This window comes from Trematomus bernacchii, unplaced genomic scaffold (assembly GCF_902827165.1).
Source record: "Trematomus bernacchii unplaced genomic scaffold, fTreBer1.1, whole genome shotgun sequence".
Taxonomy (NCBI): Eukaryota; Metazoa; Chordata; class Actinopteri; order Perciformes; family Nototheniidae; genus Trematomus; species Trematomus bernacchii.
Window position 1 is genome coordinate 7,463,831 of NW_022987513.1, and position 16,401 is coordinate 7,480,231.

The following is a 16,401-nucleotide window of genomic DNA, read 5'->3' on the forward strand; positions in this document are numbered from 1 at the left end:
CGATAAATGTGGTGGGGAGAATTATAATGTGTGTGACTAATGGTACGCTCACATTATTTAAGCATGGTTCTCTATGTTAAGCATCCAGCACTAGCTCTGTCTTACACACTCCTCCTGAGATCCGTTGTTCGATCAAATGGTTTGCTCTCCCTTTTGTACTTTACATATGGGTGGACATACCCACTGAGATTTCACATAGTTGAAATGACATTTACATGATGTTAGATGATATCAAATAGACACTGAACAGCCTCTCGGGCTACAGGGTATTATACAATTCCCCTAGATGAGATTCAGTCACAAAGGTAGGAGAGCAGGATTTGGAACTGGAAAGAGATTTGATGGGGGCTTATAATCCTCAACATCATTCCTCAGCTATAGTTAATGATGGATGGCTTATTGATAATGTCACACAGGGTTGTTCATCCCCTTCAGGGCTGAGATGTGAATGGCTTAAGCCTTGAAATGCACCCAGAATCTGGCAGGCGAAAGACAACCTGCAGTATTTCTCCTCTATTCGCCAGCTTGGCCCACTTCACTCTCCATCTGTTACAAGCGCTCTATCAGTTTGTTTTGTAGCCTGCCATTCAGAGCATGCTGATGTTTCCAGCCCTCCTGTCAAATAGTGTTTTAATGTACAGTAAGTGTCAAGATGTAATAGGCCGACAATCAATGCCCTGAATGTATTAATTATGCCATACGGGCTATCAAAGCCTTCAGAAGCATCCCATTAGCTCTGGGCTTGTGACAGGCCTGCATATAATTACAAGCTGTGTGTGATCACAACCTGCGAGCTCAGAGATAAAGAGCATAAAGACGTGTATACTTTACATAAGATCTGAGGGAGATTGTCATGGCAACCCCCAAGATATAGTGTAAGTATTCACATAGTGAGTAATAGACCTTAGTTTGCCTTTACATATTATATTCACATTTGCCCTGTGATTACTCAAGAAGCCAGACCTTCTGCTCAATGTTAATCAAATCAATTAGAATCATAAATGTAAACACGTTGTTCAGTGCAGGTGTGTGAAAACACACTGTAGTTAAAGAAAAACAACTGCAAAAAGAGTACTTTGCATGATTTGTTTTGAATGGTTATATGTTTCTTTGCTTTCTTAATTAGTGAAGGGAACACGTTTCCAAGAGTACAATTCTTTTTTTATACGTGTATCTTGTAATAATTGACAACTTACAGAAGGTGATTATCATGTTTTCCTGGTATAGTGTTTTTGAGCACAGTCCTCCTTGGCTTGGTTTATTTGGCCTGAAATTGAAGTGCTGGCCGACAATGTCAAAGAGAGGACAGACCAGAGATCAATTAATTAGATTTCTGCTTTCAATAGGTTTAACGCAAAAAGATGCTGCACTTCACTTTTGGTAACATAAGTTAATAATGATTGATTAGTGATCTAATGACAATGGAATTCATCATTTAAATATGCCTACTCTTAACCCTTATATGGGCATCCAATATTTTGGAAAATGACTTGTTTGATATTTTATACCTAAAACGCTTATTACACCCATTTACACATTAAAACACCCCTTTACACAGTTATTACACCCGTATTACAATCACATTACTTCGTTATTACACCCATGTTACACTATAATTACACCCTCATTATACCCCTTGCTACATTATACTGTACCCATATTACACTGTTATAACTTATTACACCTATGTACAGTAACACCATTATTTCACCCGTATTACACCCATGTTATACCCATGTTACTCCCATGTTACACTGTCATTACACTGTTATTAGACCCATATTACACTCATGCAACACCAATATAACCCCCATATTTCACCCTAATTACACTGTTATTACACCCGTTTCACACATGGAAACAGCCTGTCAAAGAAGTGTATCCCCCCAGGATACAGAAACCATGTAAGGGTTCATTTACTCATGAGAAAAAGTGTAAATGTTTCTGCCTCTGATTTAAGTTAACAAGGGTTCACAAAGAACTAGATTCTAAATAATTCATGTCATGTGCCACATGAATCCAATGTGGTAGTGGGCATATAAACAGATGCTGTCAGATAAACATTCATGTCCTAGAGATGTTTTTTTACAATAATAATAATAATATATAATAATATATAATCAAAAGAAACATTTGCATGAAATAATACTCATTTTTTTAGCTGGCTTTGACATTTAATTTCTACTGATTCTAGTTTTGCTTAGGTGGGTGTCACTGCCTCATGCCTTGTTTTTCCAGGGTGAGGATATTATCTTGAGTGAAGTACTTGCTGTACCGAATGAAAAAACATGGGCCAATACTGCAGCTGCATCGTCAGCCGCTTTAACCGTGTGTGGTGCATTTAAGCAGATGTAGACACGCTCATGAGGGTAATTTTTCATTCCACTTTTGGTGTTTCAATATCCACCTAGCCAGCAAAATCTAAACCTTTGAGCCGTGTACCAGTTCATTCACATAGACAGCAAGGTAAAAGCAACCTGACTCCCTTTCAGCGTAACTCTGAGGTGCCTCACCTTCAGAATAAACAGCTGCCTTAGGGGATTAAAATGAAAGTGTTTTTCTATCAGGTGTTGTCATCTGTTCAGATGGATGATTGATTTGTCTTTACAGCTTTTCTAAAACCTTTAAAATGCTTAAAGGTTAAGTCAGGATAACACAATCGCTCGTCAGATTTAAATCCAACTCATTATTAGGAAAGACTCCACTGATGTTTTTTAGTTTTTACTTGAACATTAACTCAGGACTACTCCCACACGGCATGCTTTGATTTGAACAGCTTTTTCTCTAGAGCTTTTAACAAATTGAAAAATACTCTAAAAGTTAAAAGTAACAGTCCTGCATTCAAAATCTTTGCTCGACAAATGATTGGCATCAAAATATACTTAAAGTAGCAAAGAAATGCGGCAAGTTATTGTAATCTAAAATATATCTGGTATCTGAATCTAAAAAGTAACTATTTACTTAAGCTGTCAAATAAATCTAGTAAAAAGTCAATTGTTGTCAAAATTGTACTTAAATACAGTACTACAGAGAGAATGTACTTTGTAGTCCACCACTGGTCTTTGGCAAGTTTTAAGAAATCCACTTGTCAGTGTATCAGTCTAAAACAGACAATCAATGATTTATTTTGTCTTCCTCCCCTCTGCTTTGTCCGATGATGATTAATACATATTATTATCATAAGAAGATACCTACAGTATGTCTTAAAAATGATAGCTGCCTCAACCCCACACAATCCACAGGTATTTTATGTTGAAAATAAGTAAATCTCTTCATATTAGCTATAGGACATTTTAAAATGTATGTTCAAAATAATTTGTTCTGCTGACCACCACAAAATCCAGTGTCTCTCTTTCGCTGCAGCCGCTGTGAAGAGTTTATTTCAAACTAGAAAAATGCTGTGGCATTATTTAGACTTTTAAGATGTGCATGTTGTTTGTTCTCCATTTGAATATTGTCAGATTGTCACAAAGGACAGAGCGGCAAAACAGGAACATGATTTCCAATTATTTCATCCTACAGTATGCTGGGGTTTTGCTGTCACAACATAGAAACATGTCTTCTTGAAATGAATTGTTACGGTGACATTTTATATAGATTCCTTTTTTTATTTCAGCTATCATGACTTTGTTCAGAATGAAAGATATGTATTTATGTGGCTATGGATGCTACTCAGACCATTGTAACCACTACCGCGCCGGTCTGATATCTATCTTTTCATGTTTTTTGTATTTACATTTGAGGTCCTTTAAACACAATAATATACCATTCTGGCACCAAGTAAAATCCTAAAAAGAGTAGTATACTTCAAAGAGATCATCCTTCTAATCCTCATAATCTGTCCAAATCCTTAGGAACAATGTCTCTCCATTATGGAAATATAAAACACGAGCATTATCCTGGGGGCTCCCTGCAAGACCGTGATATTCGTGAGTCCACAGTTATTGCATGGTCCAATGTTTTTATTACATTTTCCATATTTATGTTACATTGTGTGTTTATGACCACCTAATGAAACACAAGATGTTGTAAAAGCACAGTCATCCCTGAGGATCCATTTTGATGACGCCAGCGCCCTCAGTAATGGACTGCTCCTGTAGGTGGGCCAGTAAATTAATGACTGTATAACGCCTCATCTCCAATAATGCAAGGCGGCAACTCGTTGCAGTAGGAGAGAGATGAGAATCAAAGGGAGTCATAGTGTATTCACCTCCCTTTTTCTGTCACTTTACCACCCTTCGCTCATATATTGCTTCCCACAGAAACCCCCGCCTCAAAAGGAAAAAAAACAGTTCTTATGTCATTTTGTCTTTTACCATCCACTTCATTTGGAGGCTTACAAATTCTATTAAGGTGATCTTGTGTGCATTGCACAGTTGCTGCAGGGAAGAGAGGGGGAGGCGGCCTGGGAGGGGGGAACAAGCCCCTAATACTAATAAACGAGTGCGACTTTGCCTCCCCTGCACTGCGAGAAGGGGCCGAGTAATTGGAAAATATCCCTCCCTCCCGTTACAGATAAGACCCCCTCCCCATACACACAAACACGCCAACCCCTCTCCGAGCCTTAACCCACCACCCTCTCTCTCCTGCTAGATGAAATACACAGTCCCTGCTCTTGTTTTAATGTTGAAAACAAACATCACAGTTAGTCTGATTTCTGTAGCATGCCTCTGCCTGTGACCTAAGATTTTCATCGTCATAACTACACTGTAGCTATGTTCGTATGACAAATAAAAAACCTTGAACCTTGAACCTTGAACCTTGAACCTTGAAAACCAAGGTGGACAAAAGGACAGAAGATATTATAAATCTGACATGCAATCTGCAAAGAGGGATCAGTGGAAGAGGGTGGACAGGTTCAGTAGTTGCATTGATAGACTATATAACGAGGCTAATGTCAGTGACAACGCGACAAAAAACAAATATTTATGGAAAAAAGGAGACAAGGAAACTATTGCCTTGTTGCCAATGGTGATTTTAATGGCATATGAGGGTGTTGTTCATATTTTCAGTGCAAACTTTAGATATAAGAACACAAGGTAGAACAAGTAAACCGTGTACAGGGAATCATTTACACACACCAGGCTGTAGGAGAGTGAGCTTTCCTTTGTGACCTCCATTATTCATGAATTTGACATTGTAAAAGCAGAAATACTGCAACATATCCCTCAACCCCACAGACCTTCAGAATACCCTGCATGACTTCATTATGTTGGATTTAAAACCACACGCTTCCATCAGGCCTCTGTTGCACTTAACACGAGTAAAGCAGGCTGAAATCATTCTCTTTTGTCTCAAGTGGCTGAACTTGATGTTGAACTTGTCATCTCATGAATTAGTTAAAGCGGAATGTTTCTGTAATTGAGCGGAGATGTGCGGTTTAAATGAAGACATTACTGGGTTTTGTTTGCAGTGCTAAAGATATCTGACAACATAGTTAGTTTATTTAAGATATGGTGTTGTGTTAGTAGGTCAGCTATCATTTTGAGTATTTCTTCTTGTCATTCAAGGAGGCTATCAGCAGCGTTTTATTTTGGTTCCACATTGTAAAAGATGGGTAAAGATAGCGGCATGTTGGCTTTGTGCTATTTTCTATTTCCATCTACTTTTTTTATCCTTTCCGTTAGATTATATTTGCTTTATTTGCACAGATAACATCTACGGAAAATGACAGTACTTCTCTGAGGCAGGAGATAAAAGAGAATAACAGCTTAAGTGCCTTGAATCATCCACTGAAATAAAGAATACAGGAGTAAATGACCTCCTCTTCGAGCTGGAGCATGCAGTGAAAGATCAACCTTGGCATTTCAAATGAGGGGGAGTTCATAAAGAGACCATCAGTAACACTGACACAAAACTGTAGCGTGTATTTAAAACTGAAAAGTCAACTGTTGAATAGAAATAATGAATACTCGAGCGCTACACTTTGAAGACCTGTGAGAACAACCTTGTACATATTTGTTTGTTCTTCAATAGGTCTTTTTCACATCAGATTATTTGATTTTAAACAGCCTCACTTCTATTCAAAAGCCACAGTAAGCCATGTCAGTATGACGGCGAGACAGCATGATGAAAAATAAAATGTACACATTTTCTTTTCCTAGAGGTGGAAGAAATACTATGTCCTTTACTTGAGAAAAAGTACCTGCAAAAATGTTTGTATACTTTATTGGAAGTACATCCTTGTGCTAGGGTAACACTACATGGCATTGTTATCAATTAAATTAACTTACAGCAACGTGTCAAGTAACCCTGTGATATATGATTTTATATTATATAACAAGATTGATATGGTTAAAGTTGTGAAAATAAGTTAGGTGATTGAATGTCAAGTGTTAAGTTCAATAAAAATGGAAAATGTCCTGATTAAATGTATTGGAGTAGAAGTTAAACATAGCATAACATGAACAAACTCAAGTCAATACAGTACATATACCTCAATACCATTTCAGCTCTTTACCTTTAGATGATGGTATAAGGTCTAATCTAACATTTAATTCAAACTTTATAAAGACAGACTCATTTTGGCATCCACATAGCAACTGGTGTGTGTGATCACATAGCAATTTAAAACTTGATTTAATCATCATACATAATCAGTCCTCTTCTTTAATGAATGTCAGATCCTTATTTCTCTGATGGTAAATGTGGATTGTATCCAATACTTAAATAGTAAGCAGTGATTGATGGAGTGAGCCAGCAGAAGAACCATGAGCTAAGACGATTTTGACAGGCATCATATATTAAGACCAGTGAGGTTCTCAAAACGTACTGTTGTTATTACAGGTATAAGCCTCCGTCATATTGATCTTGTATGATCAATCACTTACTACAACTCACAGTTCTGCTTTTTGGGTTGTTTGATCTTTTAGTGAAATGTATTCTCACACTATTCAGTAGCGCTGTTATGTCGCTTCTTTCTGTCTTCTTCTGACAGTGGGGACACGTTGACACTATTCATATTTAAGGTTTGCTCTTGAACAGCGGGTCATGTGCCACAATCTAGCAGTGAAAAGGCCATGTGTTTCATGCACTTTAATGGCATTAACCACTTGTTGATAAATGTTAAACCTCCCACACACATTTGTTAAAGCCACTTTATCTTTGATTAATACCATCAACAAATCACGTGTCATTGCAAAGAGGATATAATAGGAGAGAACAAAGTAGCTTACTCTGCACAGATACATAGATATATAATTTAGTAAGGACGATTGTTCTGCCTGCACAGTGCAAATAATAAGGGCTATTATAGTGCTTGTAGGCAGACCTGTAGGGGGAGGAACATGAGCTCATTCTTGTATCAAGAATCTCTTTGTGGCTTTAAGTATCCAGCAATTCAACTTGCATTACACTCAAAGTGTCATTACATCCCACTTGAGTCTCCTTCCTGACAAGTACAGATAATAATGATGAAGATGAACACAAATAAGGTAAAAGATGGTAACATGCAGGTGGGAGATAATATGGGGATGTGTTTCTATTTGTGGATTTGATTCTCTAATTACCACCATCTGCTGTCTGAGTTAAATGCCGAAGAGGAAGAGAGGGAGTGAAGCGTTGCGATCAGAGTTGGCAAATAAAGATATATAAGTACTGTAACAGGAGACATGCATTACTGTATGTTTCTTTCAAAGGTAACACTAGGTGTAGAATGGTTGGCATGTGATTGACTTCTCCCAGGGGCTTCATCCTATTATGAGCTCTTTGCAAATTGGCATCTTATGCGGAATACAAAAAATCTGTTAATCTTTATTAAAGCTTAATTGGACTTAATGGCTTATTAGAGGATTGTTGGTAATGTTCTCTTCTAACACAGTCATTTGTTTCCAGCAAATATGCTTTCTCGTTCTTCAGTTCCTTTCTTTAAACAGTTTTTTCACAGTGATTGAACTTTACCCCAAGTCACAGAATGGAGGCCAAGGGACCATTATTCAAGCTGGTTGGAACAGCCACGTTTGGAAGGGATTAGCTTTGTTGCTTTGAGACCTATTGAGTCTGGAAGCCATGGTCGGTCATAACGTTAATGACATAATAGCTTTACTGTCAATATTACCATCCACCTAGAGGGCCTGTTTTTGGTTTGGATAGTTTGTAACTTTTTATGATGGCTGTTTTTGAGCAAGATTACAGAAAAACTACTGGCATGACTCAAAAAGACACCATTTGTGAAAGAACGTCTTCAATGTCTGTGAACATGTTAAATGCAGCATTGGTCTTGTCCCAGGTCTTCACTCCTGTTAAGCCCCAAGCCTGTTTTTCAGGTCTCAGGCTCGAAAATGACATTTCCAGAACAAATGACCATAACTACACTTCTAAAAGGGGAAAATTAATAATCTTTTTTCTCAAAGTAATGATAAACCTGTGAGTTGGATGTAGAAAAGTCAGAATCAATATAGATGTTTTTTATTTTAAATAAAATTCAGATTGAACATGGTAAAAAACTGTAAATTATAGTGTCCGTCCAAAAATTCTTTTTTACTTATAGTGAAAACTACCCTTGGATGATGGGTTAGTAGACTAAAAGCTTTAGGAATCCAAAGTACAACATATAATAAGTACCCTGTATAAAAAAAAACACTTCTGGGGTCATTTGGGTGGATTTTCCATATCTCTGGCCCCCCTTGGTCGATTTTGATGATTGACATCTCTTTCTAACCGTCAGAGCCAATGGAATCGAGGGAAAGTTCCACATACACACACAGTTGACCAAATAAGGAGTGATAGTGACGCGTAGAAAAACCGGAAGCTGCGCTAACCTCTGGTGGCTACCATTAGCAGCTCATTTTTCTTCTCCGATTTTTGCATAAAAATTGAATTATGGATTATCAATAATTTGTTCAAAGTGACAGACACATTGGTATAACCTATGGATTAACCTTCAGCCGCGTTTTTTCTCGTTTTAATGCCATTGAACACAACTTTTGATCAGAATAACAGCTAAGGTGAGCATATCTCCGTTTTTTGCTACCTAAAGCTACGTCGTGTGTTGTCTGTATTTGCTTCCCCTGTCACGAGTTCTGATCGCTCAGTGATGATCCTTATATTTCTATAATCTGTGGAATCTCAGGATGTTATCTAAGCTTGTTTGTGCAGATCCAATAAGTATATCGATCGGTATAGCTAGAGTTCTGTGCTAACGGCCTTAAGATCTTTTTGCCCGTGGCTAATTCAGAGGCTCAGCGTTAGCTTTGAGGTTTAAAAAAAAAAGAAAAAAAAAAAAAGATCAATTAGCTGAGTTTCTTCCCGTTACATAGATATGAAACATTCATAGTTTATTAAATCTTAAGAAGCCCTCAGACACTTTTGCTTGCAGATGTTGTGATTTCGGCCCCTTCGGCGGATCCGTGGGGCTAAAGAGGTACCATTCTAGTTATTTCAAGTGCAAAGCACTAGACCAATGTTGCAAGAAAATATGTTGGAAATCATACATTTCTGTTGTTTCCATAATACATAATCATATATTCAGTTTTTAAAATACCCAAATGTGGAGTTTGGTTTGACAGTGAATGAAGTTGTGGATGCAGAGAAAGTTAGGGCGAAGGTGTAATTAAAGCTGATCATGGTGAGGCAGAGGGGAGGGGAGGACAGCACATTCTTCTTCTCCATCTAACGAGTAGTGGCTGAGAGAGCTGAATTAGCTGCCTTGCTGTCGTCTCTCCCCTGCCATGCCACTTTGTCACAAGGACACTCCTCCTGGAAGATGAGACAGGGTCAAGTGCATGTGTATCCCCTGGCATTATTCTTACAGGCCGGTGGGGTCCTTGTTCTGGGAATTGAGGCACTTTAGCAAGCTCTGCGCCGCACCACTTAGCCTCTGCATCATTAAACTGAGCTAAAAATACACAGCCCACCCATGGTCCTCTGTTCACAGAAGACCAGTACATTTGTACTCTGAAACAATCGCTGACTCCTGTTCAGCTGTTCAGGAGAGGTGTTGCACCATCATTTTTCACTCACCAATTGCCATGACAATACAATAACAGTATGATTTACAAAATATTATTAACCCACTGATCAGCATTAATACCATTACCCACCACACACAAATTCACACTGTTGTGTTCACATTGTTGTCAATGTCAAAGTTGTCTTATCCCCAAGGTATTAATGGACATACAAATCAATATGTGTTGATGGAAAGCTGGTGTGACATCTGCTACGAGGCAGCACAAATGCCAAAGCTCAAACTTTACTGCAAAACCAAATATTTATGACTGCTACTAATGTTTTTTTTAACATCGATTCATCTCATTTCAATGAGACGTTTAGTCCATTAAATATCAGTAAATACTGAGAAATGCACACAACAATTTCAGCCCAAGGTGAAATCACAATTATATGATGTTGTTATGCATAACATCATAGAATTAAGATTATAATAAAAAGCCAGCTGACACTAAGGTATTTACTTCTTATGGTTTGTTTATCTAATACTGGCCTTTGAACCAACAGTAACATACATTTAGTCCTGGCAAAGAATTATATAGATTTTTTGTAACTGCCCTCTTACATAATCATGTTTCTCTCTCAAGGGCAACTCCATGTCAATACAATTAATCATTCAGCAGACCTGAATCAGTTGGGCTTTACTGGGAAACATATTTGTGGGATAAAATGTTGAGGATTTTGAAATCAATCAGTGTATGTACTAGTAGCGAGAATAGCACAGCTATTTGGTAACATGCAATACATTGGGCACTGCACTCACGTGATAGTCAACCCCACAGCAGGTGTAGGTAATTGCCTGATTGCAACGGTATGTGTAACTGGATACGCAGAGGACCAGCCTTCTAAGGTATGTCCACTTTTTTCAAGTTCAAACACTTCTCTGTAACTGTGAGTGGGGAGATGTGTTAGTTGGCCCCTCGTGTCCCTGAAGCGAATGCTTTCATGCACCAGCTAATCAGATAGCTACCTGAGCTAGCGCAAATAGCCTACAGACTTACATGTATATTTTAATTGTTTAATATATTTAAATATATGACTTGGATAATAGCAGGCAGGCTGTGGAGGTGAACTGAGTCACTGAGCACATGTGAATGAAAGACTTCTACTTGTTGCCCACTTCAATACAAAAAAAAATGTGTCAACATATTGGTGCAGCTAGCTTGTTTGTAAACAGCTTAGTAGGTCAAATTAGCATAGCCTAATTGTCTGTTTCCCGTTAGCTTCAGTAATTATGCTATTAAATGCATATTCTTTATTAATATATTATCCGACACAGTTGAGGCTCACTTTACAATGGCCAGTCATTATGTTAGTGTTTCTTTTTTATTCACAGCTTGCGTTAACATAACAAACACAAACTTTATACTGTTACACCTTCTTGCATTCACTGCCATAAAGTGTATGCCAAACTAAAGACATAAATGCGTCTAAAATGTACTCCGAAGGTTAAAGAAAAGGTGTAAACTAGCATGTCTGGCTTGTGTTCCGCAATTTTCCTGGTTATTCTGTCTCTTTATTTTAACTCTGAGTCTACCAAATGTCCAGAGACGGCACTATTTGCGCCGAGGAGGAAGCATGCAGCCTGTAAAGCGGCACTGCGGCATCACCGTATCACTGCGCCCCGGTCCCCCTTCTCCGGGATCCTGAAGCTCGGATCTGGAGAGAGGAGGAGATACCCTATGGTTTTCCTTTGCGGGATTTATTTTGTCAGCTTCAAACCTTCTTGTGCGTTGTCTTTTAATAGTGACCGAAGGCCTGCAACTTGTCCGGACGGTCTCTCCCCACTCGCAAGGGTTTGCATTTCTTCGTTTTGCATGACGTGTCTGGAGCAAAAAAAAAGAGAGGCTTGCTTTTGTTGTGTGTTTTACAGTGGAAAATGAAGCTTGAGAGCCGGAGCGGGAGGCAGTGCCAGTCCGCTTCTGCTGCTGTAGGCTGGACTGGATTACAGAGTCTGAGATCTCTACTGACAGGCAGCATAGGCAGACAAAAAGGGACTTTGAGCGAAGACAAGGGAAAGAGTCTTTTACTGAGCTAGAAAAAGCCAGGGCGAGTGCTGGAATACAGTTTATTCCCCCCATGAGCGATATTTTGGGAGCTATTTGTGCAGTGTGTGTATGTGTGTCATTAGATGAGTGCTGGCACGGGGCATCAGGTTAAAGGCATTGGTACTCGGGGAAAAAGGTTTAGGACCGTCTTCATAGAGATGGAATTACCTTTTCTGGATTGTTAGAAGGAAGAACATCTGAATGGAAGAAATCTCTTTTCAAATTGTTGCTCCATAATTAAATGGTTGCACGCTGGCTTGTTGGATGTGCCTTTTTAATTTTTTGTACATGTTTATAATTGTGCATGTTTAAAACATGTGTTACTGTTAATGTATTGTATGCTGCAGAAGCCAGATGAGCTACATTGCTTGACAACCTGTGTCCAAGGAGACAATGTAAAGTTGAATATGGTGGTTGACTGTGGTAAATTGCTTTTGGTTTGTGTGTTGATGCAGGAAGGTGTGAATCCTCGGTTTGATATGTCAACCAGCATTTGGAGGCATGGTTATTCAGAGAAAGGATATGTAAAAAGCCTGCATTCTGTTGTTTCAGTTTTCTTCCACATGGAATACAATTTCTATGATGTAATGGATGAGAATTGATATTCTGGACACATAGAGAAGCCATATGTGATTTAGACTACAATGCCAGATTGACTTTCAGTGGCTTTAGGCCTAGGCTTTAGGCTATGCCTTGAGAACGATCCAGAATAGGACTGCAAGCTGTTGAATGTTGCATCTAATATTGTTAAGCAGCCAGATGCCTTCAGTGTCAGACAGTAAAGGCATGCACCTTAAGATCTATAGTGAAGTGCAATATGGCATTATCAAAGGGTCTTGATTTAATGTTAGTGTGTAAAGGCTAGAGGACATCACCCTGTTCTATAAGATCTGCTTTCATTTATTCAAAACAGAAATATTGTTCTGTTTTATTGGTGGAATATGTGAGTGAAATATTGTGCCCAATGTGACATTTTGTTTATTCCGACAGACTTGTTAAAGATTGATACATGTTAGAACAAGTTTTATTCAAGAAAAGCATTACAATCACTTCTCTTGAACTTGAGATGATATGTTTTACTATATGTAAAAAGCTTAAGTCCTACGTTCATATGCTTTAACAATAATATTGAATGTGTTCAAAATTAATGTTTTCTAAATTATGTCATTAACAAAAGTGGGAGGATAGAATACATTGACAGTTCTCAATTTGCATTTGTTCATGTTGTGAGGTTTAAAACACCAAGTGGCAAAGTAAAAAACCTCTCGTTGACTAAATGAACAGTTGAAATTGCAGAGTGAACATGTGGCAAATGCTTGCTCTCTCTCTCTCTGTCTTTGTCTTGCAGGAGGTAGAGTTTACTGACCTTGGGTAAGGGAGTAGGCTCCTGAAGAAGAAGGATGTGGCATCACCTGCTCAACTCACCGTGGCGGGACATGTTCACTGAGCAGATATTTGCTTTAACTTGAGAAGCTCTTCCTCTGGTGGAATTGACAGTTTGGTGATAACGTGTTTAATAGATCATTTTACACCTCTGTCTTAGGATTTGATGGACTGCCTTTGGGGATTTTTGCTCAGAACCTAGTTTGGTTCAGTGACTCGATGCAGTTTTGTGTTACCTGTTAAAGGTTTCATCTGTTGGATATTACATGGTTACCTTGGATATAATACATCAATAACATTTGCTTGGATATTGTGGAGTTTCTCTTCTGGGGTTTCCACACAAGTGTAGGTCAAGCTGTGCCAGTGTTTGGCACTTGAAGAGTTTGTTTCTCTGTAAGAAGTGGGTTTATCTGGATGTTTCCCATGAAAGGCATGGATGGCCCTCGATCTAGTGGCCTCCGCAAGAAGAGGAAGTCAAGGTCGGTGAGGGATCAAGACAGGAGATCAAATGGGATAAGGAACAACCATGTTAAGGGCTCGGTCTTTCGCTTTTCCTCTGACTCAGAGAGGGAGGGCAACAGGAAGCCCTCCTCATCCCGCCCTCGACCCCCACGGAGGAAGCGAAAGGACTCTACTTCTGCTCAAGAGGACATCATCGATGGCTTCTCCATCACAGGATTCGTCACCTTGGAGGCTCTGGAGGTGAGTAAAACACTCTGTTAAGCGTGGTGTGTGGTGAGTTTTTTGCCTGACAATCGTGTTGAAAATCTGTAACACTGTGTAAATATGTGTTGGTTCTTGTGTGCCTCTCTAACTCGGCCGGCCAAGTGTTTTGGCTCCAGTCTGCATATTTGGCTGTTGTGTGAGCTGGAGTTGAACAGATGTAGCTTTAAATGTAGTGCTGCAGCCAGAGATTACATCTGTGTCACTGAAAGGCTGTTGTTTGGTGTACTGCTCTCGATTTGTTTTCAACAAGAGTTTTCCAGCAAAGCCTTACACCAGATTAGGGTTATTCAGGTATGTTTGTAGTGTAAAAAAGCAATTTGAGCTATTTTACAATAGTTTATTCAGAGTAGGAGTCATTTACTGTGTACTGACTATTCATTTGGTTTGGATTGCAAACTGAGCACATGCTGTCTTCCAACAATATATCCTAGCATTTTACAGTATGTAGCACCACTGCTATGTTTGTCTATAATGATAACTGACAGATTGGTGACAAGTGTAAAAGCAAAATTACAAAGCAAAAGTGTCTTAAGGCACATTTTTCCAGCATTTTACGACTCAGTTCTAGTATCTGGTACCTGGTTCCTTTTTAGTTCTTTCAGGTTCTTAGTGAGCTGAGCCAATACTTGAGTGAAGTTAAAACACAGCAGACAACTCATTTGTCTGAAAGAATCATCACTTGTTTGACACATCCTGCAAACCCTACATTTTTAAATGTCCAAGCTACTGGAGATGCACATTACATCCAATGAATTGGCATATACATATATGCATAACTCATCCACATTCTGTTTGCTCGAAAGGAATTTGTTTTCTCCAGTTAAGACAGCAAGCGTGAAGACATATCACACTGAAGTAGTATGTGTTCTGTACTCCCTGTTCACTTCGATGTACACAACATTCACTATGCTATACACTACTACATAAACTACGCCATACAATTGACCATACACTTTGCTATACACTATGCCATACAACCAATAACCTAAGTAACTATGCCGTTCAATGCATCATGCAAAACCTATAGTATGGCTTACACCATGCTGTTGAAGATGATGTCAAATCAGGTTCAAACAGCAAACATCTCAGAATCCTGCCTCTACTGACTTAAAAATACACAGTGGAAAACAAAATAGATAAAAGTACTTTGTACCATAAATGAGCCAAACTTAGACATTAGTAAGGTGTTAGGACACCATGAGCATCCAGAACAGCTGCAGGGCTGGCAACTTAGATTTTGCATGTTTTTAAAATGTTTTCCTTCATTTGGTTTTTGGATAATGGTGATGTAAAGCACTGTCCAACACAAAACGCCAAACATATATTTAAATTATTGTTTTACCTTCGGCATACCTTTTACTACTCATTACACCACTCATAGACTGCTTGGCCCCTGCATTAGTGTGTTCACCACTTCAAATGTTGCTTCTTAAATCATGCATGCCATGGTTGGGTATTGTTAATTTGGGTTAGGGTTCAATATTACCAATCCAACTGTAAGTTGTATGTTTTAAGCATTTAGTATTGTGTTCACCCTGATCTTATTTTTGCATAATATGAAAATAGTTTGTAACTTTACAAGGTCAGACTCGGGAACATACCAGGACAACACAGCCTGACTTGCACTTTCTAATATATGCAGTGTGATATACAGCAGCAGCACTCACTTGTCCTTGCTGTACCCCTTTTGATAGTCAGATCAACTATTTTCACAGCTCAAGAGTGTCATTTATTTAGAATAACTCTTACAGACTTTAGCCTGCATGTCTTTCTATTTCTTCTTGTTTTGTTTGACTTTTTTTATGTTCTTTCCATTCATATTTTCTGAGTCAGTCTACTAAGGCACTGATATTTACATTGAGTGTCTCTTTAGAGGACACAATATTAATGTCAACAGTTAATCAAACTGATCATTCTTTAGGGCAATATATACAGTATTAATCACGTGTCATCTATACTTATATTAATCTAATATTATATATATAAAGGTTACCCCAAATCTGTGTCAGTATATCATTGAATGGAATAAGGATATTTTAGTCGGTATTCACGGTTTTTGACATCCAGCATATGATGTTCTATAAATGTATGAACATTTAAAAGAAGTGTAAATGATGTTGTTGCCTTATACGGCTGATTGTAACTGATTTACAGTTTAATGTTTGTTGTAGAAAATATTTGAACATTCTATTACCCTACACAAAACAGTTGTAGCCTTTTACTGAAGTTAACCTCATGACTTATATATCAAAACAAATTGCAGTATCGAATTACATTAACATCAAACCTCAGTAAT

General features: G+C 38.4%; 1 protein-coding gene across 1 annotated transcript in view; it reads left to right on the forward strand.

Annotated features, from left to right (window-relative positions):
* Positions 1–13,793: 13,793 nt before the first annotated feature.
* The window catches only part of auts2a (activator of transcription and developmental regulator AUTS2 a), a 276,189-nt gene continuing 273,581 nt past the window's right edge, over positions 13,794–16,401 (forward strand). The window contains 1 exon segment of the mRNA XM_034114083.1: positions 13,794–14,081. Coding sequence (XP_033969974.1) covers positions 13,794–14,081 — 288 coding nt within the window.